Below are 24,822 nucleotides of genomic sequence, written 5' to 3' on the forward strand. Positions count from 1 at the left end.
TAAACAGTAAACATATAACAACTCTGGTTCATAGAAAACCAGCTCAGGGAAATATTTGCAAAGACTTAAAGTCACAAATATGCAAAGTGCTTTTACAGATAGTAAGGCAAAGGCAGACACCACAAAAGAAACATTAGCAAAGCCTATGTGAATAGACAGGTAATATAGAAAAAGAGGTTCATTCAACTACAAGGTAGTTCATTCAAATGAAAACAAGAGGTTCTTGATGTGGCAAGTATTGAAATGGTAAGTTGAAGAAAATAATGAGCAAGTGTTTGGGGAGATGTTTGGAGGGTTGAGGAGAGGCCTGAGGATACTTACAGCTATTGGGGGTATGAATGGAACAGTCTTGCCAGAGGATGCTTTGTTAAGCATCAAAAATCTTAAAAATGTCCAATCCCGGGCTAGCCAGTGGCATGTGGCTAAGGTGGCTATAGACCTGGCTATAGACCGCATGTGCTGACTGCATGGTTGGGGTTCTGGGCCCAGCAGCAAGAAAACAAATGCCGGATGCATGTGAGTGTGTGCCCAGAATCCTGAAAGGAAGGAGACATGGAGGGGAAGAGATTTCAGTGTGAGCATGCCCCCGGGGGGTGCTCTCCAGCCCACTCATCTGTGCATGTGCCCTCTGGTAAGTAAAAATTAGAAGCTGGATCCCATACATGGCCACAGTGTGCATTCCTGTCCTGGTCAGCCTAAATCACTCTGGGCACACGTGTGAGTGACCGAGATCCCATGAGCTGGAGGGGGATAGCAGTACGACCAGACTGTAGAGGGGGCTTCTCTCTCTCTCTCTCGTGTATGCACAGGCACTATCATAAATTTTAAAAAAGGGATAATCATGTATGTATGTAGAGATGTATAGACGAGGGTATTTATAACAGTGTTATTAATGATATCAAACATTGGAAATAATATAAAAGTCCAAATTAAGAGTTTGCCTTAGGGGTTTAGCAGGTGGCAGGGTGGTTGAGGTGCTAGCCTCTCACATGGCTGACTGCAGTTTGAGTCTCAGACATGGCAGCTTGCTTTCTCGCTTTCTCACTTTCTCTCTCTTGCCCTCTCGCTCACTTTCTCTCTCCCTGTCTCTCTTTGGTGAGTGCCTGTGCCCTATTGCAAATTTTAGAATAATGATAAACAAAATAAATAAATACATCTCTTTTTAGAAAAGAATTTACTTTAGCAACTATGATATGTATAATGGGATATTCTGCAGTTATTTAAAATTAGGCATTAAAAGAAGTTTTAATTATGGAGGGAAATGTTAGTGATCTATTGTTACATGGGTCTATTGTTAATGGATTGGTAATTAAAAAGAAAAAAGCAGGCTCCAAAATAGCGTACCCAGCATATCCCAGTTACATAAAGGAAATGAACATACAAAAAAAGACCAACGTGTCCAACAAAAAAACCCAAGAGAACAGACACTAAACTGATAGTGATGGCTTTTTCAGAAAGACAGAATTAGGAAAAATTTCAGCCTTCTATTTGTGCTTTTTCTTTTTCCCTCCCTTTCCCCCCTAGATTCATATGTAGGGTTTTTTTTGTTGTTGTTGTTGTTTTTAAATTTGTAAGAGAGTGTGTGTATTTACCAGAGTCAGAAAGAGAGAGACAGAAAGGGAGAGGGAGAAAATGCCACTGATGGGACATCGGTCACAATCTCTTCTTTGCCATGTTTTACCTTTTTTTTTTAAAGAGGTCTTTTTTTTTTTTTTTTTTTTTTTTTTGCTTTAGCGGCCTGGGCTCTAGAGAGAGAGAGACAGAAAGCGAGAAATAACCCCCCAGGGGGGATAGCCACGCCGCAGTCCCTTCTCCTTGCCGCAGTCCCTTCTCCTCCATTCTCCTCTCAGGATCTTGGGCACGCACGCACACGCGCGCCCGGCGTGAGTTTTAAGCCACTGGGTACAGGACATAAACCGTGGTTGACTACGTGGGAGTCCAGTGACATAGCCATTATGCTAACTGCTGGTCCCCTTCTTTGCCATGTTTTCACTCTTGGAGTTTGGAGAACACAAATACCCAGCATGTTTTACAAGCCATTGGACTGGGATTTGAACTTGTGCTTGGCCATGTGGGATCAGACTGCCTTAATCACCAGGTCACAGAGTCAGCCCTATAGTAGTAGCTGCTGTTTATTAAGTATGATTTCTGGTTTACATATAATCAGTGTTTATCAAAGATAAACACGATATAGTATGGTTTTTTAAAGACCTATTAGTCAAATTAAGGTTATACACATATTTGTCTTCTTCAACTCGGAATATTACATTATGTTGTGCACATTTGTTAATACTTCCAGTTATTTCTTGAAATATTTATTAACTTGTCTGTTGTTCTTACTTTGCTATTGTACAGCATCCCATAGCTGAGCATGTTTCTTTTGTAATAAAAAAAAAATTAAGAATTTTTAAAAAGAATTACTAAATTGTATGTACTAATTATTATTATTATTAATTTGCTATAAGGCATGTGTGCTTGACAGAGAGACACAAGGCAGAGAGGGAGGTTGAGAAAGCAAGTTGCCAGGTCTGGGACTTGAACTGCTGTCGGCCATGTGAGAGTTCAGCGCCTCAGCCACCTTGCCATCTGCTGGCCCCAAGAATGTGTTCTTTTTAAAGCAAGTCTGACGCTGTAATGCTGCTGCACTGATGACTGGCTGAGGGTGACGAGGCCCTTCCCCACACTTCCCGCTTCTTCGGTTTAGATCGTCATTTCTGAAATGCTGGCTGAACGCCTGTCTGGTGCCGGGGGCTGAGCTGAGCCCCACAGCGTAAGGAAGGTGACAGGTCTCGTCCTCCATGCTTTCCAGGCTGGTTACTAGCTGCGAGCTAAGCTGGACGGCCAGGCCATTTGTTACAGAGATACTTGTGTGGTGTTTGGAGTGTTCAGCATATTGTCAGGCATGGAAATGGTACAGGAGCATCTCGCTGAGAGGGCCCGAGATCTATAATCCTGCCTGAAGCCTGGATCCCCTCTGTCCTTGGAAACTTAGGTAGCTAACACTTGACCCGTCAATCTCAGTAGCCTGAGCCCATGGCTGAGCCTGAGCGTGGGAAACCGCTCCCTGTGTGTTCCTGGAACATGTTTCATACTGAAACATACGTGTGACATACTGACCTGTGTGAGTATCCCAGCAGTGAGCCGGCATGGGAGCAAGGACCTGAAAGAGATATCTCGGTCCAGCCTTTCATTTTCAGGTGAGGAAACGGAAGCCCGGAAAGAGAGGGCGTTTCGAGATTAGTGGTGGTCCCAGGACTGCTAACCCTGAGCTCTGCCCACCATATGCGGTCTTCATTCACCAGCCTTGAGGGTTTGGGATGATCTCGAGCTTTGCCAAAGAATGGTAAGGAAGCAAACTTTGGATAAAAAATTCACAGAATATCTGACCCAAATGGCTAAGAGCCGAGTATATCAATCAAGAAGCTACAACAAGAATCCTTTGGATATTAAGATCCAGGTGGGGGGAACCAGCAGTTAGTGTAATGGCTATGTCGCTGGACTCCCACGTAGTCGACCGCGGTTCGCGTCCCAGACCCGGTGGCTTAAAACTCACGCCGGGCGTGTGTGTGTGTGTGCCCAAGATCCCGAGAGGAGAATGGAGAAGGGATTGCGGCGTAACCATCCCCCCTGGGGGGTGATTTCTCGCTTTCTGTCTCTATATCTCTCTCTGTCTGTCTGGCGAGCGCACGCGCCCTATAGTGAAAACCTCTCAAAAAAAAAGATCCAGGTGGAGGGCAGTAGGTATTGTGGTTGAGGTGCTAGACTACTGTGTGGCCAACTGTGGTTCAAGTCCCAGACCTGATGGCTTGTAACTCAAGCTAGGCACATGTGTGTGCGTGCCCAAGATCCTGAGAGGAGAATGGAGGAGAAAGGATTGTGGTGCGGTCATCCCCCCTGGGGTGTGTGTGTCATTTCTCTTTTTGTCTCTCTGTCTCTTGCTGTAAATCCAGCAAGCATATGTGCCCTATAACAAAAATATCTCTCTCAAAGAAAGAAGCATACCAGCAGTTGGTGTGGTGGTTAAGGGTGCTGGACTCCCACATGGCTGACTGTGGTTCGAATCCCAGACCTGGAGGCTTGCTTTCTCACTTTCTCTCTCTCTCTCTCTCTCTTACTCTGTCCCTCCTTGGTCAAATAATAAAATAAAATAATTTTTTAATGAAAATTAAAAAGTAAATAGAGTTAAATAAAATAATTCTTTTAAAAAAGGATTCAGGTGTACAGAAAGAAAATGTACGAGAAGTCGTTGGTCGTGATTTGTACACGCATCCCCATTCCCACACAGACACACATGGCTCCCTGCAGAGCCACGCATTTGGTGTGAGTTTTAGGAAAATGGAAAATTTCTACCTCCTAGTATTCATAGTTTCTCCACCTGCCCAATGTGTGCCTAAACTTGGCAAAATTAAAGCCCCTTTTTGGTCAGAGATGCTATTAAAATGTGATCGTGTTACTTTGAGGGAAGGACAGGTTAATCCTTTGGAACCTTTTGTCACCTTACGTGAATCCTATGGGAAGGATCACAGGTGGGCGACGTGGGCCAGGAAGAGGTGAAAAGGTCACAGCAGACAGCCAGGGTACGGGAGAGCTCTGTATACCAGAGGGGAGGGTTTGACAAGCTGGGGGAAGGGTATTCTAGAAGGTGAACTGTCCACTAACCATTTCAGGAGGGATGACCCTGTACCTCCAGGTAGAAGGAGAACCTCAACCACGCAGGGCTTTCTCACCTCCCTCTGCAGTCTTTTTCTTGCTGTGCAGCGCAAGCTCACGTCCGAGGTGTGAGCTTTCTGGTCCGGTCTCCTGGCTTTGCTTGGCTGGCAGCCTGGCTAACCTTTCTAGGAATGAGCATGCAGACGTGCTCTGTTGAACTCCTTGATTCATCCTGGGTGAACTGGGGTGGTGGGAAGCCTGCCTGACCCTACCGAGCACAATCGGCCATTCGACTGTTAGTTCTCTCCTTCCTTCCACACCCACTAGGAGGAGAGGAAAGGGCGAGCTTAGCTTCCTGGTGCATGGCCTTGAGAAAGTGGCCACGTGACAGGGACGAAGGGAGGTAGAGAGGTGACTTAGGGTCTCCGCAAAATGAAGCATCTGTGTGTCACAGCCGGCCTCTCCAAGTGTTGCAGATATTTTATTTCGTTTGCATCTGTGCCGTATTTCCGTTTAGTGTTTGATTTCTGCCACAGACTGTAAGCCCCTCCAGTCGTGGGGCGTGTCTGTTGATAGCGTGTAGGACCGTGGTCCGTAAATGAGAGGAGGAGGGATAAAGCAGCCAGTGACGGGTGGCTGAGTGGACAGGCGGGCGGGAGAGTAGATGGGCAGGAGGGTGGGGTGGCTCCCTGCAAGCCCAGCACGGCCGCGGTAACCTGCGTGGTGTCAGCGTCACCACGTCAGACCCCAGACTATGGCAACACCACAAGACAGAGCCGTAGGTTTTTTAGTGGAAACCTTTCTGTATATAGCCAAGTTCAACTTGAATCGAACCTAATTTTATCGTCGGCTCACATTCATTTGACAACAGCATCAAAATGTGCTCACACTTAAAAAATAGACCCCAGAAAGAAACCAGACCTTCGTCCAACTTGGCTCTGCTCAACAGTTCCTTCCTTTCTGTGCTTGAGAAAAAAAATTTTTTTTTAAACAAAAGATTAAAAAAAAAAAAAAAAGGCTAGAGGAAGGAATTTCATCTGCAGGGCCAGGGGATGAAATGAACTAACCAACCTGTGAAAGCAGCGGCCACAGGCAGCACAGAGCAGCCCCCTGGGACCTGGGGACAAGGACCGTTAGTAGGCCTGATTCAGCTCCCTGGAGGCTTCTGGCTCCCTGTTTTTATCCTACATGTGTTTCTTTGTTGACAGATCAGCTCGATCAGAGTGACTCCTTAAAAGAACAGATAAGAATTTTGAGAAGCTATGGGTGTTTGTTTTTTCCTATATTTTCTTGCCTTTGTTTTTTTTTTTTTTCTTTAAGTTGTCAGAGGGTGTGTATGCTTGCCAGAGAGAGACTTAATAGAAAGTCTTCTCACCCCGGTCCCAACACAGGCTGGTCATGCATGCCTCAATCCCTTCTCCTCCATCTCTCTATCCTATCCGGACTGTGAGCATGTGTGCACATGCACCAAGCAGCGTTTTCAATCTACCTGGGCTGGGCTTCAATAGCACAGTAGGCCACGAGGGGCCCGGCTCCCTTAACCCCTAGGCTTCAGGGCCAGCTCCTCCCTTGTTTTCATTTACAATTGGAATCTTCTTTGGCAGCATCTAAGAGCGTGCTTCTCAAACTGTGTTCCCTTGAGCTTTAGGGTGGGATTGGGGTGGATGGGCTCCAAATGTCTCTCCCCATAAAGAAGCACAGTTCTTTATCCATTTTACGTGTTGAACTTCTAGGAAAGATTTGAGTGAGGGCTTCACATAAAGTGAATTTAGAAGTCATCGTCAGGAGACTAGAAAGACACCCGGTGATGTGTGCAGGGAGGAGAAATGCATTCCCTAGACATGGGCTCCGCTCACTGGCTGGGAAGAAAGGCCCCTGAGCAGCGCTGGCCCGCTTCTGTTCGCAGGTTCCCCACCAGTGTCCCTGCTCCGGATCCCCTGCCTGCCGCGCCTGCCTTGCCCCTTGTCAAACCTCCCTGCGCTCCCCGCTCCTTGCCTTGCGTGCCTGTCCCTGCCGTGCTGCCCCCAGGCTTTGGGTAAATGTTCGCTCCTTACTCTCATCTCTCTGGCATGGAATCCTGCCCTGCTTCCTGCTCTGACTTCTGATAATGCTATGCTTCTCCACTCTGTCCTGGCTACCTGGGTCCTCACTTGCCCTGATCTTGGGCAGCTGGGTCCTGAAGTGTTTTCTGCTTTCCTGGACCCTGATGATGCCTCAGCACCCTGCTTCTCAGCAGCCATGGCCCTCCCCAGCACTGCCCATCTTCCAGCTGGGATCTGAGGAGGGGATTCAACCAGGCCAAATCAGGTTTAAGAATATGCTGGGCTGGGCCGGGCAGGTTTGCTGGACTGGGCTGGGCAGGCTTGCTGGGCTGGGCCAGCTCCATGGCCTGGTGGTTAAGGGAGCCAGATCCCATGTGGCTGACCATGCGATTTGATCTCAGCGCTAAGGGATTGAAACACACGCCGGGCACGTGTGTTTGCCCCAAATCCTGACAGTACGGAGAAACGGAGAAGGGATTGTGGCATGACCATGCCCACAAAGGGGTGCCTTCTCTCTGTCTGTCTCTGGTGAGTGCATGTGCATCTGGCAACTTAAAAACATATGCTGGGATTGGAAAATGGATCCCAGCATCCCGTGTGGTGAGCCAGTGGAGGGAAGGGAAGAAAAGCTCACAGTTGTGGGGAAAGCATGGTTCGCACGGTGCTTTCATGCACTTGCCTCCTTTCATTCTCTCTGCAACCTGGATGTGAGCGGGGTGTCCTCACGTCTGTTACACACAAGGACATCGAGGCTCAGCGTCATGATTTGATGAAGGCAGCAGAGCTGGAACTAGAACCTGGTTCTTTTGACTCTAAATTCCAAGTTTGGGTACAGGAGATCAGAAGGGCTCTTGTTCTCAGGGACCTGGAGTGTGCTGGCTAGAGGCTGGATGTGTTGGGGAGAGGAGGGAGATAAGAGGCAGGGTTAGCCACACAGCACCAGAGCCTGGCCAGTCAGAAGAGTGGGGAGGGTCTCAGTGACCCCATCCCCAGACAGCCTGTTGCTGTGGATCTGGGTGTGGGCCAGCCTGGTTCCTGCGGATGATAGAGCTGAGCTGCTTCTGCCTTTGAGACATTTGGTCGCAGGTCCCGTTTCTCCACCTGTTGAACTGAATCTGGGTGGCCTTGACTAGAAGATTCTAGCCATTGTCTCTGCTCCCTGGCCCTGAAAACTTGCAGGGTAATTCCAGAGGAATGACAGCCTATTGTTCTCCAGGATGGGAAGAGGAACTGGAGCGACCCCTGTGGGGAAGCAGGAGGAGGAAACTGCCCTCCACGCCTGCCCACCCCGGATAATGCTTACCTCCTGTGGCAGTGTCCCTGGGTTGGTTTCCTCCATTCTCTGCAGTCCCATGTCTTCTCCACCTTGACAAACTGGTGACTTTGGGGCAGGTCACTTAATTCATGGGCACTTTTAGAGTTGACTGAGAAAGGGGATGAATTAGACCCAGTCTAGCCGTAGATGTTACAAACCTTCGTTCTCAGGCAGTTGACACAAGTCAGGTTGGTCACAGCTCACCATGAGGGTGGGGGCGGGCAGTGGCGCAGCCCACCTTGAGACAGGCAATGGGAGGTGCGTTGTCTTGAGAATTTTAAACCAGTAACGAAACTGAATACAAATCATTCTGCAGCTTACTATCACCATGCACTGGCAGGAATAAACAATGTTAGTGATAAAACACTCCTCCTTACTAGGGACTCGCTCCTCACTACTTAGTCCCCACTGCTTGGTTAGTTTCCCTGAGGGTCTCACCAGGGCTGGCCTCGGAGTGAGCAGGTGGTGCTGCACAGAGGAAACTGGGACCCACACGGCCAACCAGGGTTTGAGTCCTGGCCTCACCAACTTGAAAAACACACTCATGTGTGCCCACGTGCTAAGATCCTGGTGGGAGGAGAATTGGAGGACAGAGGATTGCAGCATTCCCAGCCACATTGTGGGGTCCTTGCCTTCTCTCTTTCTCTTAATTGCATGTGCCCTCTGGCATTAAAAAAAAAAAAAAAAGGAGAGAGAGAAAAGAAAAGGAAAAAGACTCCCTGAAGCTGGAATCCATCAGCCAGGGTTTGTGTCATCACTCTGCTTTCAGTCCCTGTCACCTGGCCCAGCTACCAAGTCATTTAACTTCTTTAAGTCTAGGGTTTTTATTTTTTACTTATTTATTTTTTTAATCTGTAGAGTGGATCTAAGAATGATGCCTACGAATGTTAAAAGAGGGAATAAATATAAAATTAGTTTGAGAGAGAGAAGCTGGATATGAATGTTGGCATGGCCACAGTGCGCATGCCATGGTGTGACATTGTGACGTTCTGGTTATGCCTGGCTTCTTCTCTAGTGGCAGTGAAGAATTGGGGCATGATCGAGCCAGGCTCTTCCATGAAGCTTAGGTGCCGGCACGGGAGTCATTTCTGAGCACTGAGAAGCTGTTTAAAATATTCCTTTTCTTGTGACTCTTGGACAGACAGTAGGCAAGCCCGCGTGGGGCGTCACCCTGGACCCTGCCACGTTCTGGAGCGAGGCCCATCTGCCAGTGTTACTGATCTGTCCATAGCCCCACTGTGTCCCCAGTGCTGAGTGAGTGAGGAGCTGAGCTGCCTCCCTGGGAAGACAGCTGTGTAGGTGTGTCCCTGAGGTCATTGCAGGAGAGCATGCTGGCAAAAGCGAGGAGGATAGTTTCCTGTCTCGCGGATTTACTGTCCCTCACCAAACCCTCCTACGTGACTTTTGCAAGCCAGCCTGGGACACAGGGTTCCCTCCCACCCAGCGCCTCCTACGTGACTTTTGCAAGCCAGCCTGGGGCCCAGGGTTCCCGCCCACCCAGCACTGGATGGTAAAGTCCTGTCTCAGACATTGTCTCACGGTTTCCCAGACAACCCTGGAAGGTAGTAGGGAAGGTTTAGGCATCCCCATTTGACAGGGGGGAAAACTGAGGTCCAAGGAGTTGACCAGGGCCCCAGAGTTGTGGCAGGTTATAGGACTCTAGCAATGGCCTGCATCTCTTGACCCCAGCCCAGAGAAGCAATTTGGAGAGTGAAGGAGAAGCACTCCTTCCTGTTTAGAGTTGCTGCTTTGGGGATTTCCAACCAGCAGCTCTCAGGTGGCGGCAAGAAATGTTAGCTGAAGGGCAGCTCCTTGTCCAAGCCTGCAAAGCTCTGAGCTCTGATGGCAGCCAGGAACCGGCATCAGGCCCCCGATCGCCATCCCCTTGCCCCATTAGACCGCGGACTAGGCGTCGACCCATCGTGGGGGAAGCCAGAGCGCACTGCCTTGCCTAGGTGTATCAGTCCAGTTCCTGGAACATTCGAATTAGCAATGGCAGTGATCTCCATCAGAGGTCAGCTAGTTCCCCCCTCTTCCTTTGTCTGTGGGTGGCCTGGGATTCTCTGATGGCTTTGCTCTAACCCAGAGAGGCCCTCGCCACCCGCCCTATGCTCCTGCGGTCTGGCTGGGTGGCTTCTGCGTTGTAGGTGCTCAGCTTCTGACTCGGAGCGTTCCTGGTGAGCAGAGGCCTGTCACCATCCCCGCCGTCACCTGCCGTCATGTCCACTGGTGTCCTTGGGCAGGCACGCTAGAGTCACTTCCCGTTCCGCTTTTGTGCTTCTCTGTATGCAGTATTGGGGAGGAGGTGCTTGACTGCAAACTCCCCGTTACCCCAAAGCCTGGAGTGTCCTAATCTACAGCGAGATTGCTAACCCCCCTTAAGCAAAAACTGTGCTCTTGGGAGAGAGGACACTCCCCCGTGACCCCCTTAATGGCCAGATCAGAGGTCTGTGTGGGAGCAGCCCTGACGACAGAGTGTGGGAGTGACAGGATGCACCGCGGCTTCTGGAGATCATGGAGGTCAGCAGAGAGCTGTCACCAGCTGGTGACTGTCAGCCTGCCTGTGCATCAGTCACCCGGTGGGCTTTCAGATATCCCATCCCCAGGCTGCAGCCCGCACGCAGGAGAGCTGAACCTCTGCGTGAGACCCAGACACCAGGAGCTGTGAAGGCTTCCAGATGATGCCAGTGCGTAGCCAGGTCGAGAACTACCACCCTGGGATTGAAGGAGCCAGCTAACTACTTAGAATGGAGGTATCCCCACCTCTAACTGTCACGGGAGTCACCAGTGGGGTTAGTATTAAGCTGATCCCCGCTACATCTTCCAGACCGTTTGAATCAGTGCCTCAGTCTCTGAGGCCCTTTGCTCGGCCTGCATGTGCGCTGTGCATTAGCACTGACTGTGGGCCGCCATTGTAGGTGCTTCTGACTTCCCCATTCTCTAGCTCAGAATCAGGGTCCCCGTTCTACAGATAAGGAAACTGATCCCCAGGGCAGATAGCAACTTGCCCCAAGTGATATCCTGTAAGTCCCTAAGTCTGGGCCTGCCTGTCCAAGGAGCCTGCTCTCCTGCCCAAAGCCTTGTAGCCTGGGGGTCGACCCTTGGGAGGGTATTTTCCACTCCTGGTGACAGCCCAAGGGGAAAGCATGGAGCAAGCAGCAGCCTCGGCTTTCCCTGAAGGGGTTCCATTGAGTGAAGAGAGGCGAGTTGAGTGGTATTGCCTGCTTCGTCCTGGTCACCCACTCTCAGGACTCCCTCTGTGGGGAGATGCCTGCACAGTGGGCCTGTCCTTGGCCACCTCTCCTGCTACCGCTGTTTCTCCAGAGAGAAACCTTGGGCAGGAGAAGTAAGCACACATTTCTCTCTGAGCATCCGAGGAATTTTGCAGGCAGGTGAGGAGGAACATGAGAAAGGGAACCTGTGTCAAGGTGACCTGAGACATTGAGCTCCGCCTCTCCCCAGGTCTGCCCAGTCAGCACAGCGCGGGGCTGAGGCTGGGGGATGGGGGTTTCAAACCAAACTCTGCAGCCCCCGTGGGTTCTGTACCCTTCAACACATCGCAATCAATCCAAAAGCTTTGCCTGCCCCAGCAGTCCAGTGGAGATTCAGGGCTGCTTTCCAAAGGCAGTGGGAGGGGCCAGCAGTTGGCCTGATGGCTATGTTGCTGAACTCCCATGTAGGCGACGCGGTTCAAGTCCCGGACCCGGTGGCTTAAACTTGTGCCGGGGGCACGTGTGTGCATGCCCAAGATCCCAAGAGGAGAATGGAGGAGAAGGGATTGCGGCGTGGCCATCCCCCCAGGGAGTGATTTCTCGCATTCTGTCTCTCTGTCTCTCTCTCTGTCTTTCTGGAGAGCACACACGCCCTACAGTAAAAGAACCTCTTTTAATAAAAGGCAGTGGGAGCTCTGAAACGCCAGGCTCTGCCCGTGCCTACTGAGGTGCCAGAGAGAGATGAGAGGACTGTGGCCACCCTGTGGCCGAGACTCACAGCTGCCTGGGGCCAGAAGTGTTGTCAAATATTTGCTGGCACCAACCTGGGGACCCAATGTCCCTGAGGCCTAAAGTGGCTCTTAGTGACTGCCTGTGCTCGACTTTAAACTCTGGCATTGGGCGGCCTGGCTTCACCTCACCTGCGGCAGCCCCTGGAGAGTGGACAGCTCAGAGCCCGTAACTGGGGTCTGCCTGGCTGAAACTTGGGAGGTAGTGGACAGTCCGATATGCATGTGGCTCCACAAAGCCTTCCCTGCCGAGCTCAGCCTCCAGGGGCCTCTCCCTCCCCCAGAGCTCCCCCATACCCGTGTCCGTGCAGGTTCTGCCACGTGCAGGTTCTGGAGGGTGAGGGCATGGAGAGACCCCGTGACATCCCCAAAGGAGTCGCCGTGGAAAGCCATTTAAGTGTTGGCATAGCCGTGGCTGGCCTGCCCGACGTGACTTTCCACTGCTGTCGCTCAAGCTGTTTGGAGGACGGTCTCGGGGACTGTTCTAATAACAGAGTGGCCCAGAGGCGATGCTAGTTTCTGAGACTGGGGCAGCTACTGAGCATTTCGTGGGGTAACCTTTATCCGGAGCTACTGAGGGAGAACGTATGGCGTCTGGAGCCCGGCAGCCCCTTATTAAGCCGAGTCAGCACTCCTGCGTACCCACACTGGAAATCTAGAGGGGCGATGGAAGAAGATGGCGGGAAGGGAGGGAGGAGCCCAAGAGGGATGGCCCCGGGAAGCCTCCAGGATGTAGATCTGCTCCTGCCCGTCATCCAAGCTGAGATGATGAGGCCAGAGGTTGTGGGATGGGTTACCCTCGGAGCATTCTGGAAGCTGGCCAGGACTGCCCCTCAGACGTGGATCCCACTGCATGGTGGCTGCCTTGGTCCCTGGAGCGAGGGATTTGCAGGCCCAGCCTTGGGTTCTAGCCCTTGCAGGGAACTAGGATCTTGACTCCCACAGCTCCCTTGGAGAACCGGTGTCTGGCGTGGAGGCGAGTCACCTGCCTTCTCCTCATGCCCATTGTCCTAACTGAACAGCTCTGTGGCCACGCCAGCCTCCCGCTGTGATGATCTCTGTTGTACTAAGCTGGCTAGGCTGCCTCCGCGCAGACCAGGACCCCACCAGCCCAGTCTGTCTATGGACACTGCGGCTTTCCCTGGTGGATACTAGACTTGGCTCTTGCTGGGTCTTTGCACAAAGTGACGAGGCCGTGTCATCCAGAACACGTCAGTAACCTTTCAGGGCCTGTGTTCGCCTCTGTGCACTGGGAATTCCAACACTAACATCCATTCCTAGTAAACAGCAAAGAAGTTTGGGGGCCGGCAGGTGGCATGGTGATTGAGGCCTGGATCCCACATGGCCAACTGCATGGTTTGAGTGCCGGACTCAGTGGCATGAGGAGCACATGGGGAGTACGTGTGTGTGCCCAGAAACCCAAGGGGGGGTAATGGAGGAGACGGGAATGTGACATGGCCATCCCCCCGGGCAGTGATTCTTGCTTTATTTCTCTCTGTCTGCCTCTCTCTGGCTGACACCCACCACCTCCCTTAGCAACAACAACAGAAGCCATGATGGGAAGTGGTACCCAGGACCTGCCTCATCTCAGACACTGTTTGTCACCCGGGGGAGGGGCAGGTGTGACTCTGAATTAGCACGGGCTGGTAACTGACAATAGGGTCACTTTCCCAATGGCCATGATGACTTCCTGATTGTGTGGCTCCCTGTCCCCTAGTGGCCAGTTCGCCATTGTGAAGAAGTGCCGGGAGAAGAGCACGGGACTTGAGTACGCGGCCAAGTTCATCAAGAAGAGGCAGAGCCGGGCCAGCCGGCGGGGCGTGGAGCGGGAGGAGATCGAGCGGGAGGTGAGCATCCTGCGGCAGGTGCTGCACCCCAACGTCATCACGCTGCACGACGTCTACGAGAACCGCACCGACGTGGTGCTCATCCTCGAACTGTGAGTGGAGCACTTGGGGCGCTGGGGGTGTGCTGGGAGGGCACTGGTGGGCACAGGCGAGGCAGAGTGTGGAGCTACAGCCACAGCTCCCAGGGCAGCAGGAACTACAGGTAGGCTCAGCCCAGAGGAGATGCCTCAGTTACCCCATCCTCCTCCTGAGACTGGGCCAGAGGAGGCGAGCCTGTGGAGTAGCAGGGGCAGGGGGCTGCCACTGGTCCTAGGGCTCAAGGGGAAGAAATGGCTGGCCCTGGGTGGGTCCCTGGCTGGAGGAGCAGGTGGTAGGGTGCCAGAGGGAAGAGGGTGGGGAGAGGAGCTGGAGAAGGTGTTGGGGGTCTGTCCTACGAGAGGGGAAGAGCGAATACCCTGGGTCCTGCGGCAGCCCTCGCCAGCCCTTTCCTGGGGAAAGCCACGGCATGCGTGCTGAGCTTGACGCCTGTTAGTACGTGGTAGCCGCTGTTCGAGAGCCTGCTGTTCGCTGAGCATTTGCCAGTTGCTTCGTCATCTTCAACCCTTGCAGTGACTATGATGGTGATTTATTGCTCACATAGAATTTTTTTTTCTTTAAAAATATTTTTGCCCAAGGGTGTGTGTGCTTGCAGGAGAGAAACAGAGACAGAGAGGGACCCTCTTCCCATGGGGGATGGCCATGCCACAGTCCCTTCTTCTCCATTCTCTTAGGATTTGAGGCAAACACACACATGCACCTGGTATGCTTTTCAAGCCACTGGGTCTGAGACTCAAACTGCACAGTCAGCCATGTGGAATCCAGCCTTAATCAGCACGCCACTGCCCCCAGAGAGGTTCTGTTCTAGTCGCTGTGCCTCATACTCCTGTTCCCTCGTTTAGTCCCCATAACAATGCTGTCACACAAAGATGTTTATTGTCCCCATTTTACAACTGAGAACACTGAGAGGCCAGGTCACTCACAGGGGCCACAGCCAGGTAGTGGTGCCAGCACCTGAGTCCATAGCTGTCCTGCTTGCACAGACAGCTCTGAGTATGAGCAGGATGGCCTGACACTGCCTCACTGGGAAAGATATCACAGGGCTTGGTGGAATCTGGGTAGGTGACACCAGGGCTCTAGGATTGGATGGCCACCCTGGTATTCTCCTGGAAGCATCTCTATGGAATGAGCAGGTAGGGCTCTGGCAGACATCCTTAACTGCCTATGGACTGGACAGACCCCTGGCATTTGAGTTCTCTCTAATGTGAGAATAGGTAACAGATAGATATTTGCATACTCTTGCATTTTATTTTTTTAGAAGAATTATTTAATTGTAGTTTTATTATTATTTTTAGAGAGATTTTTTTTGCTATAGGGCACATGTGCTCACCAGAGAGACAGAAAGTGAGAAATCCCCCCTGGGTGGGATGGCCATGTCACAATCCCTTCCCCAGTCTCCTCTCGGGATCTTGGGCACACACACACACGCGCGCATGCCTAGCACGAGTTTTAAGCCGCCAGGTCTGGGGCTTCAGTTGTGGTCAACTACATGGGAGTCCACTGATGTAACCATTACGTCATCTGCTGGTCCCATTATTATTATTTTTTAAAAATTTACTTTAGGGCATGTTCACTCACCAGAGAGAGAGAGAGAGAGAGAGAGAGAGAGAGTGAGAGGGAGAAAGCAAGCTGCCTGGTCTAGGATTCAAGCCATGGTCAGACATGTGAGAGTCCAGCACCTTAAAACCATACCACCTGCCGGGCCCCCACATTTGATTCTTAAGTTATGCATTTCAGTGCAAAGACTAAATGCAAACACTTGTTCATGCTCTGCCCTTCTCTCCCCCCACTGCCCTCGTGTTTCTCCCATGGACCTCCCAGCCTGTTGCATTATTAGTTAGTGCATCTGCCTGACCCAGACAGAAGCCCGTAGGAGTCCCCCAGTGTGGCCAGTCATGTAGCTGGCATGCCCAAGGCTAAGCGTCAGCAGTTGGTGTCTTGATCCCCATCAGTGTGTCAAGCCCACCTTGCTAGGAAGACCAGACTACTGATTGAAAAATCTGTTATGAAAAAAAAAAGTTGCCCAGGAATTAGAAAGAAATCACGTTCATAATCCTGCAACCCAAACACAGCTACTTAGGTTTCTCCATGGGGTTCCTCTCCATCTTCTTCTGTTTGTACTTCTGTAATTTCCTGCTCTACTCCCCCGCAACCGCCAGTTAACACACTTCCATAAATAACCTTTTCTCCTTTACCTGACTGTATCATGTTTCATTAACTTTCATATTGGTATTTCCCTATTATTGGACATTTGTGTTTTTCTGAGAAATTTTTTAAACTTTATTTATTTATTTATTTATTTATTTAAATTTGACTAGAGATGGGCAGAGTGAGAAAGTGAGAGCAAGAAAGAGAGAAAGAGAGAGAAAGTGAGAAAGCAAGTCGCCAGGTCTGGGACTCGAACTGCAGTTGACCATGAGGGAGTCCAGCACTTTTAAACATCACACCATCTGCCAGCCTGGACATTTGTTTTTTATTTCGCAGATTTTAACCATTATGAAGTTACTGATCAAATAACTTTCTTCCCATGATTTTCCCATTTTCTTTTGAACTCATTCTTACCCCCAGGAGTGGGATAACTAGGTCAAAGGCTGGCATTTTTAAGACTCTTGATATCTTCATTTTCTGTATTTTTATTTATAAAGTTTGTTTATTTGTCCTTCCATGAGAGAGAGAGACAGGCACCCCCCAACAGAGTGGTGTTTCATGCCACCAAGATCATGGATATGCATACTCCCAGCATGTACAGGGAGGCCTCAGGATGTGAGCCTAGAACCTTCCTATGAGGCTCAGCATTTCAGAGTGCTGCATTACCATCACACCACCAGGGCTGGCTGATACACGCTCTTTCAAAGCTGGTGTTGGTTAACCAATACCATCTGCAGCATAGGAACATCATATTAGACTGTAGTCTTGCCGGGCCTGAGTCATTTGTTTTAGAACATGTTTCATTATTTATTGATGTTTATAGTTATAAATTGATGCTTTGTTGTCATTTGAATTGGCATTTCTTTGACTGCTGGGGAAATGGCCAGCTTCTCCCTGGTTGTAGAACCCCAGGCGTTGAATTATGGATGCTCTTGAGATGTTCCTGTTTCTCCCAGCAGGCGTGTGGGCAGCAGTAGCTCCGTGCTCTCTTCCTGTGAGCTCAGTGCACCATCGGGAACATCAGTTGTCACACTGGTATTTCTATCACCTGTTTATGGGGCTGCCCTCCTTGTTTAGTTCTGTCTCTTCACAGTTTCTATCGCCTCCTTGACTTCTGCACTGTGTCATTGCTCTCAGGGTGCCCAGCTATGGAGTCCTAAAGACTTAAAAGATTAGAAAAGACACACACTTATTAAGACTGTGCCTAAGCCTCCCTGAGAGAGACGACCTCCCAGGAGAGGAGGACTGGGTGCACTCCTGTTGGGCTGATCAGTAGTTTTCGGCCCCCGGACCTCACTGTGCCCTGAGAGGTTAGTGGGTTTGTCCAGTAACTGAATTCGGGGCTTAATGTCCACCTGCTCTGTTGAATTCTACCCAGTTGCTGATTTTATGAATGAGTCTACCCTGATTTCACTACCCCTCTCAGTAACTGTTTCCTGGTACAAGGCTTCCTCCTGCTTTCTGGTACAGGGGGCCAGGCTAGGAAGACACTCTCAGCCCCATGTTCAGTCCCTTCTAGCTGTTATTATCTCATCTGTGACCCCCTCAGAAGCAGCTGCCTCTGGTCATGGCTGTCGAAGGCAGTCAGGAGGGTATGAATTATAGTTCCATATCATTTGACTTCTGACCGGCATGAGGAAGACATTCAGAATCTCGGTAGATTAACTCATGTACGTGTGGGGCTTCCCTGAGAAAGGTAAGGCTGCCCCGGGAAGGTTGGGCAGGCCTCCCCTGGTTGCAGGCCCCTGACCACTCGGGCGCCTCCTAGACTTGGAGCCTGTGGGAACCGATACCTGGCAGGGTGCTCCAGGGCGGCCATGGTGGTGCTCACTTCCCCAAACTGAGCCCAGCTCCCTGGGCCCCCGGCAGCTCGGGCAGCGTCCACCGGCCGCGGCTGCCTACACAGGCCATTTGCACACATTCCAGGAAGAATTTGGAAAAGCATTTCCAGCAGGCAGACCAGCCTGCAGGGAGGAAGGAGGCAAAGGTCAGCTTAGCGGGAAGGGGCCCATCCTGGAAGTGCTACTAGAGGAGAGGAGGCCACACCATTGGGTTTTGCATTTCATTTGAGAGCTTAAGAGATTTAAAATGGGAGAACCAGCAGTTAGTGTAATGGCTATGTCGTTGGACTCCCATGTAGTCGACCGCGGTTTGCATCCTGGACCCGGTGGCTTAAAACTCACTCCAGGCACGTGTGTGTGAGTGCCCAAGATCCCGAGAGGAGAATGGAGAATGGAGGAGAAGGGATTGTGGCATGACCATCCCCCCTGGGGGGTGATTTCTCGCTTTCTGTCTCTATGTCTCTCTCTGTCTGGCGAGCGCACGCGTCCTATAGCAAAAAACCTCTCCAAAAAAAAAAAAAAAAAGAGAGAGAGATTTAAGATGGGAGAAGAAAGAAGTTTGGAAGGAAATGGGGAGTGACCACAGGGCAGAAGTCTTAAAGCTAACCGCCTTGGAGATACTGTGTTGGGGGAAAGAAACAAGCTCCTTTACTGGGCTCTGAAAAGAGGCAACCAAGCATGGCTGTGACTGTCCCCACCTGGGGGTCCAGGGCTTGATGAGCTGTCAGGCTAGGCTCATCAGCCTTCACCTTCTGAGTCCCTGGGAAGAGGACTAAGGATCTAAGGATCACAGTGGCATCTCCCTTCTTCATCCCAATAGGCCTCCTCGTCTCCCCAGGTCTCTACATGTGTAGTTACTGCCCCGCAGAGTCCTTGCCCAGCCTGGCCTTCATTTCTCCTTGGCTTTGGGTGACAGAATACATCCCTATTATAATACTCTTTTATATTTGTGCAGTATTTTATTAAAGGTAGGAATGGTAGGATTGTGATTTTAGGCCAAGAGATTTGCATGAGATCACAGGTCCCACATCTGGCAGGAGCCGCTGGTGGTGGGGTGCTCAGGAAATGTGAAGACAAAGGCCCGGCGGCGTCTGTGAGTCTCAGAGGGGGTGCTGCAGGTGTGAACATTTGCAAAGGGCTCTGAATGGTCTTTTGCAGGTGTCCAGGCTTCAGTCTGTGTAATGTAGAGCATCCTATGTTGTGTTGATACTTTAAATATTTTATTTCTTTCTTTGTTCTTTTAGTCACCAAATTTCTGTTGAAAGTCTTTTCACACTAGGTACTGTGGGAGCTAAGTCCTGGATCCCATGGTCCAGATTCCCTCCTGAGATCCTCCCCTTCTCCCAGTCTCACTGTCTTACAGTCCTCCTGCCTCAGCCTTCCAAGTTGCTAGAACTACAGGCACATACTTGGCTCTTACACTGGGCTAGGGAACAAACCTGGGCCTCCTGTGTGGCCTCCACCTGTTGAGTGGCAGCATCCACCAGGGTAGCCACCACAGCTGGGCTCCTTCCTTGGATCTTTTCTTGTGGTGACCCTTAACTCTGTCCCAGTCACAGGGAGGAGGCACATGCTGGCTGGATACCCAGCATCTGTCAGATGATAAACGAGCCCAGTGGGGCTGCCAGACTCAGCAAATAAAAACCTCCTTTTTTTTTTTTTTTCTGACAACCTTAAATCACAAGAGAGAGGTCTTTTTTTGTTTGTTTTTTGGTCCTGTGAGCCTCCATTTCTGTCATGTCAGTCATAGGGTGCCAGAGTATGGCATGCGATAAAAGTAGTATCAAATATCAAAAGTAGAATTCTAGAGTGTTTTGTCTCAGTACAGTGATTGGGGCCACATGTCTAAATTAGGAACCAAACCTAGCTTCTCTTGAGCCCGTGAAGAGGCTGTCTTTTATCAAATCAAAGAAAGGAGGCTTTAGGGGTCAGCTTGCCCAGTTTGCTCATTTACAGGTGAGGAAACCAAGGCTGCCCTGGAAGGGAGGGGAGTTGCCCAAGGTCAGTGGCAGTGTTAGGTGTTGGTTAGGATACCAGGAGCCCAAGGGTTAAGGAGTGCCCATAACCTGCTTACTTAATTTCAAACTCAAATTAATCAACTACATAAGACTCACAAGAAGCAAAAAAATATTGGAAACAAAGATAAAAAGTAGCAAGCTGGAGGAGACCTGGACCACATGCTTTGACCAAACAAAAAGTCTAAAACAAGATTGAAGGAGACCTGAGAAGAAGATGGTGCAGTGCTTGCCTCCCTTACTAGCACTGGTCCATTCTGTCTGTGGGATGCATCTCTTTTTCCCTCTCCATGAACATGATACTCAGCAGCTTGTTTTCTTGTCCTTCAGTTCTTTGCTGCAATAGGGCAAGCCAAACTGCCTCTTTGTCAATAGCGAAAGACAAACTGCCTATTTCTCAATGTAACAACAGGGCTTTCAGTTCCTGACCAGCAGTTGTTCCTCCTCGTCATGTCTTAGTTCATTCAGGCTATAGTATTTTGTTCTTGCTCCCCTCCACTCCACAAAATTCCTGTCTTTCTCACATGTAAAATACATTCATTCCACCCCAACAGCCCTCAAAGTCTTAACTCATTCCTACATTAATCCAAAATCTAATTAAAATATCATCTAAATCATATATAAATTTTTTTTTTGGGTAAGACTCAAGGTATGATTCATCTGAGATAAATTTCTCTCTAGCTGTGTACCTGTGACATCAAACATATTATGTCTTTTAAAATATATTGGGGAGACCAACAGATAGTATAATGGTTATATCACTGGGTTCCCACATAGTTGACAGTGGTTCAAGTCCCGGATCCAGCGACTTTAAACTCATCCTGGGTGCATGTACACGTGTGCCCAAAATCCTAAAAGGAGACTGGAGGAGAAGGGATTGCAGTGTGGCCATCCCCTCTGGGGGTAAGTTTCTCACTTTTTGTGTCTCTCTGTCTCTTTGATGAGTGTGCATGCCCTATAGCAAAAATCTCTCTTCAAAAAAAAAAAAAAAAGATATGCTGGGCCAGAAAAGTTATAATGTATTTTTCTTTTTCTTCTTCTCCTTTTTTTTTAATGGAGAGGTTTTTGCTATAGGGCGTGTACGCTCACCAGAAAGACAGAGAGAGACAGAGAGACAGAAAGTGAGAAATCACCTTCCGGGGGGATGGCCACCCTGCAATCCCTTCTCCTCCATTCTTTTCTCGGGATCTTGGGCATGCACGCACACGTGTCCAGCGTGAGTTTAAGCCACCAGGTCCAGGATTCGAACCACGGTGGGCTACACGGAAGTTCAGTGTCATAGCCATTACGCTAACTGCTGGTCCCAAGTCATGATGTATTTTTCTACACAAAAATGCATTATGACTTTTCTGACAACTCAGTATAATGGTGGGACAAATAAGATAGCTGTTCACATTTCAAAAGGGAGAAATAGGAAAGAAAAAGGTCACAGGGCCTGGGCCAGCCCCAAATCTAAAGGCTCAAGAATAATCTTTGGCTCAGTGGTCTGCTCTCCAGACCCTCTGGGACTTTGGGTGACTCCGCCCCCATGGCATCTCTGGGCACAGCTCACACTACAGTTCCCATGGGCTGCAGTGGCCTACCAGTGGTTCAACTGGTCTGGGGTCTTAGGAACGGCACTGCCCTAGTGGGAACTCTCTGCACTGGTCCCAGCCCCAAGGTGGTCACTGCTCAAGGCCCTTTTAGCTCCCCAAGGCATCCCTTGAAATCCAGGTGGAGGCAGCCAAGCCCCCACAGCTTTGCTTGACACAGAGTATTCCATGCCAGGCCCTCTGGGAACTGCACCTGCTGAAACTGAGGAGTGTGGCAATAGTGTGGGAGCAGAGCCCACACTATAAGGCAGTGCCAGGCAGCAGAGGCCCCCTCCTTTGATATAGTTCTACCCCCTAGCTTTAAGGGCCTGTGATGGGAGAGGCAGCCACTTGCCCCTCCACCCCCATGATCTCCAGTGTGACTTCAGGGGCATTCTTCCATTGAATTAGACAGCAGGTTCTGGCTCCTGTTTAGGTGGCTGACTCATCTTCCCATTGTCTTGATGAATAGCACCTGGCATCCTTTGAGATGACTGATCCATGCTCATCTCCTTATCTAAGGTCCTTGGCCACAGCTTTGTCTCTCCCTAATTTTTTTCCCCAATATGAACAGACTGAGAATTTTTCAGACTTTTAATATTTCCTTCCCTGTTTTAATTTTTTTTTTTCTTACAGAGATTTTTGCTAAAGGACATGTGTACTTGCTGGAAAGATAGAGAGACAGAAAGTGAGAAATTATGCCCCAGGAGGGATAGCCATGCCACAATCTCTTCTCCATTCTTCTCTCAGGATTTTGGGCATGCACAGTCATGCACCCGGAGTGAATTTCCAACTTCTGGGTCTGGGACTCAAACCATGGTCAACCATGTGGGAGTCCAGTGATGTAACTATTATGCCATCTGTTTGTCCCCAATTTTTTTCTCTTTTGTTTAACAATTTCTTTTTTAAATAATTAATTAATTTAAAATTTAAATTTATTTTTTATTAATTCACTGAGCATCATCATAGCACACAAAATGCGATTTCCCATCCAGAATACACTGTGTAGTGACTTAATCATACATGTTATTATCAACAAATAATTTTCTATTTCTTGTTTCTCATATCTATCTATCTATATATTTTCCCTCCCTATTTCTCGCCCTCTGCCATTTCCCACCCTCCTCCCACACTGTCTCTGGTGTCTCTAGTTGCTTCCCATTCCTTCCCCACCCCATTTTATTGATTCACAAAATATCTTAATCTAACTACTTTCAATAACAAGTTCAGCTGATATATACATATCTGTGAACACATATTTGACTTAAGGCATGAAACTCTGTGAGTGGAATGAATATACTATAAGATAGCATCTCGCTGAGGCTACATAGCTTATTGTGCTCATTAAATAGGTATTTTTTAAATACATTTTTTAATTTCAAGAAAAGCATGGTTGGCAGGTGGCATAGTGGTTAAGGGCTCTGGACTCCCACATGGCCAACCGCATTTCAAGCCCCAGAATTGGTGGCTTATTTTCTCACTGACCCCCCTCATCACCATCCTTCTCTGGTCAATTAAAATAAATAAATAAATAAAGTTCAATAAAATAATTCTTCTTTTTTTTTTTTTTTAAAAAAAAACAGTTTTAGCTTTAATAAGTCAAAATCAAAAGATTGTAAGTGAACTTTGCTTAAGACTTAAAGCCAAGAAACAGGTTAGGATTCTGTTCAATTAGATACATGAACCTATTGACAGCTCAAGAGAAGACAAAAATCTTTAAATCTGCAAAACAAAGCATAGAAGAAAATTAGTGATGTTTTAATCAAAAATCATAAAATTCTGTTTCACCAATTCAGTCTCATGTACTTTATCTTTTGTTGTGATCTGATCTTTCCATTTAAATTCTGGAAGATAGCATTCAACTCAGGACTTGTCCCTACCCTAATTATTTCTGTGTGTCTGTCTTTAGTTTTCCCAGTATAGCACTCCCTCCAGAACTTCTTGGAGAGCTGGTCTGATATTGGTAAATTCTTTTAGCTTTTGTTTATCTGAGAATGTCCTTGTCTTTTCTTTCCATATGAAGGATAATCTTGCCAGGTACAGTATTCTTGGTTGACATTGTTTTTCCCTTAACTCTTTGAATATATTTTCCCATTCTTTCCTCACTCGCATTGTTTCCAATGAGAGGTCTGCTGTTAGCCTAGTGGGATATCCTTTGTAGGTAACTTGCCATTTCTCTCTTGCCAATCTTAGTATCTTGTCTTTGTCTGTGGTTTTGGTCATTTTGCTATGATGTGTCTTGGAGAAGATCTTCTTGGGTTGATTCTATTTGGGTTCCTTTGTATTTCTTGGGAACAATTTCTTCTTTGAATCATATCTCTCTTTTTGCGTTTTACTATAAGCAGTCAAGAGGAACCAGGTCACTCCAACACTTTGCTTAAACATTTCCTCAACCAAATAGTCAATTTCCCTGCTCACAAGTTCTACCTTCTGCAAAGCAAAGCACTAGGACACAAATAAGAGACAGCCAGGGTCTCTGCTGCTTCGTATCAAGGAGAGCCTTTTCCACTGGCTGCTAACAAGTTCTTCATTTCCATCAAAATGGCCTTTACCACATAAATTTCTGCCAGTATTCTGTTCATGACCACTTAGGTATTCTCTTCAAACTCTGAGAATGCCCTCATTCCGAGCTCTCCGAAATCACCCTTTATGATCCATTCACGGCAATGTAGGCTTTTTCTAGCTTATATCTCAAAAACCTTCCAGCATCTTTTTGTTACCGAGTTCCAAAGCCTCATCTACATTTTTAGGTATTTGTTACAGCAGCACCCCACTCAGTTATAGTTTCCAGTCTTAGTTGGTTTAGGCTGCCGTATATTAAACTTAGTGGCTTATAAACAACAGAGGTTTACATCTCATAGTTCTGGAGGCTGGGAAGTCTAAGATCAAAGTGCCAGGAGATTTGGTGTCTGATTATGACCCACTTCCTCAAAGACAGTTGCCCTCTCACTATCGCCTCACATGGCAAAAAGGGTGAATGAGCTCTCTGGGGCCTCTTTTTTGTTTGTTTGTTTCCCTATAGGGTTCATGCACTTACTGAGAGAGAAAGAGAGAGAGAGAGAGAGAGAGAGAGAGAAATCACCCCCAGGGGTATGACCATACTAGAGCATACTGAAGTCACTTCTCCACTCTTGCCTTGGGATTTGGGGCACTCATGCACACATGTCCATTGTGTTTTTCTAACTGCCAGTTCTGGGACTCAAACTGTGATCAGCCACATGGGATCCAGCTGCCTTAATCACCATGCCACTGGCTGGGGGCGCTGGGGGGGGCTTTTTTTCATAATTCTATTTCTAA

General features: G+C 48.9%; 1 protein-coding gene across 4 annotated transcripts in view; it reads left to right on the forward strand.

Moving 5' to 3' along the window:
* Nucleotides 1-24,822, forward strand: part of DAPK2 (death associated protein kinase 2) — a 190,118-nt gene that overhangs the window by 114,140 nt on the left and 51,156 nt on the right. For all 4 annotated transcript variants that reach the window (XM_027765772.1, XM_006141743.3, XM_014593295.2 and 1 more), the window contains one exon: nt 13,725-13,946. In XM_027765772.1, the coding sequence (XP_027621573.1) occupies nt 13,725-13,946 (222 nt within the window). The remainder of the gene's footprint in view (nt 1-13,724; nt 13,947-24,822) is intronic.

This window comes from Tupaia chinensis, unplaced genomic scaffold, assembly GCF_000334495.1.
Source record: "Tupaia chinensis unplaced genomic scaffold, TupChi_1.0 Scaffold000063_1, whole genome shotgun sequence".
Classification (NCBI taxonomy): domain Eukaryota; kingdom Metazoa; phylum Chordata; class Mammalia; order Scandentia; family Tupaiidae; genus Tupaia; species Tupaia belangeri.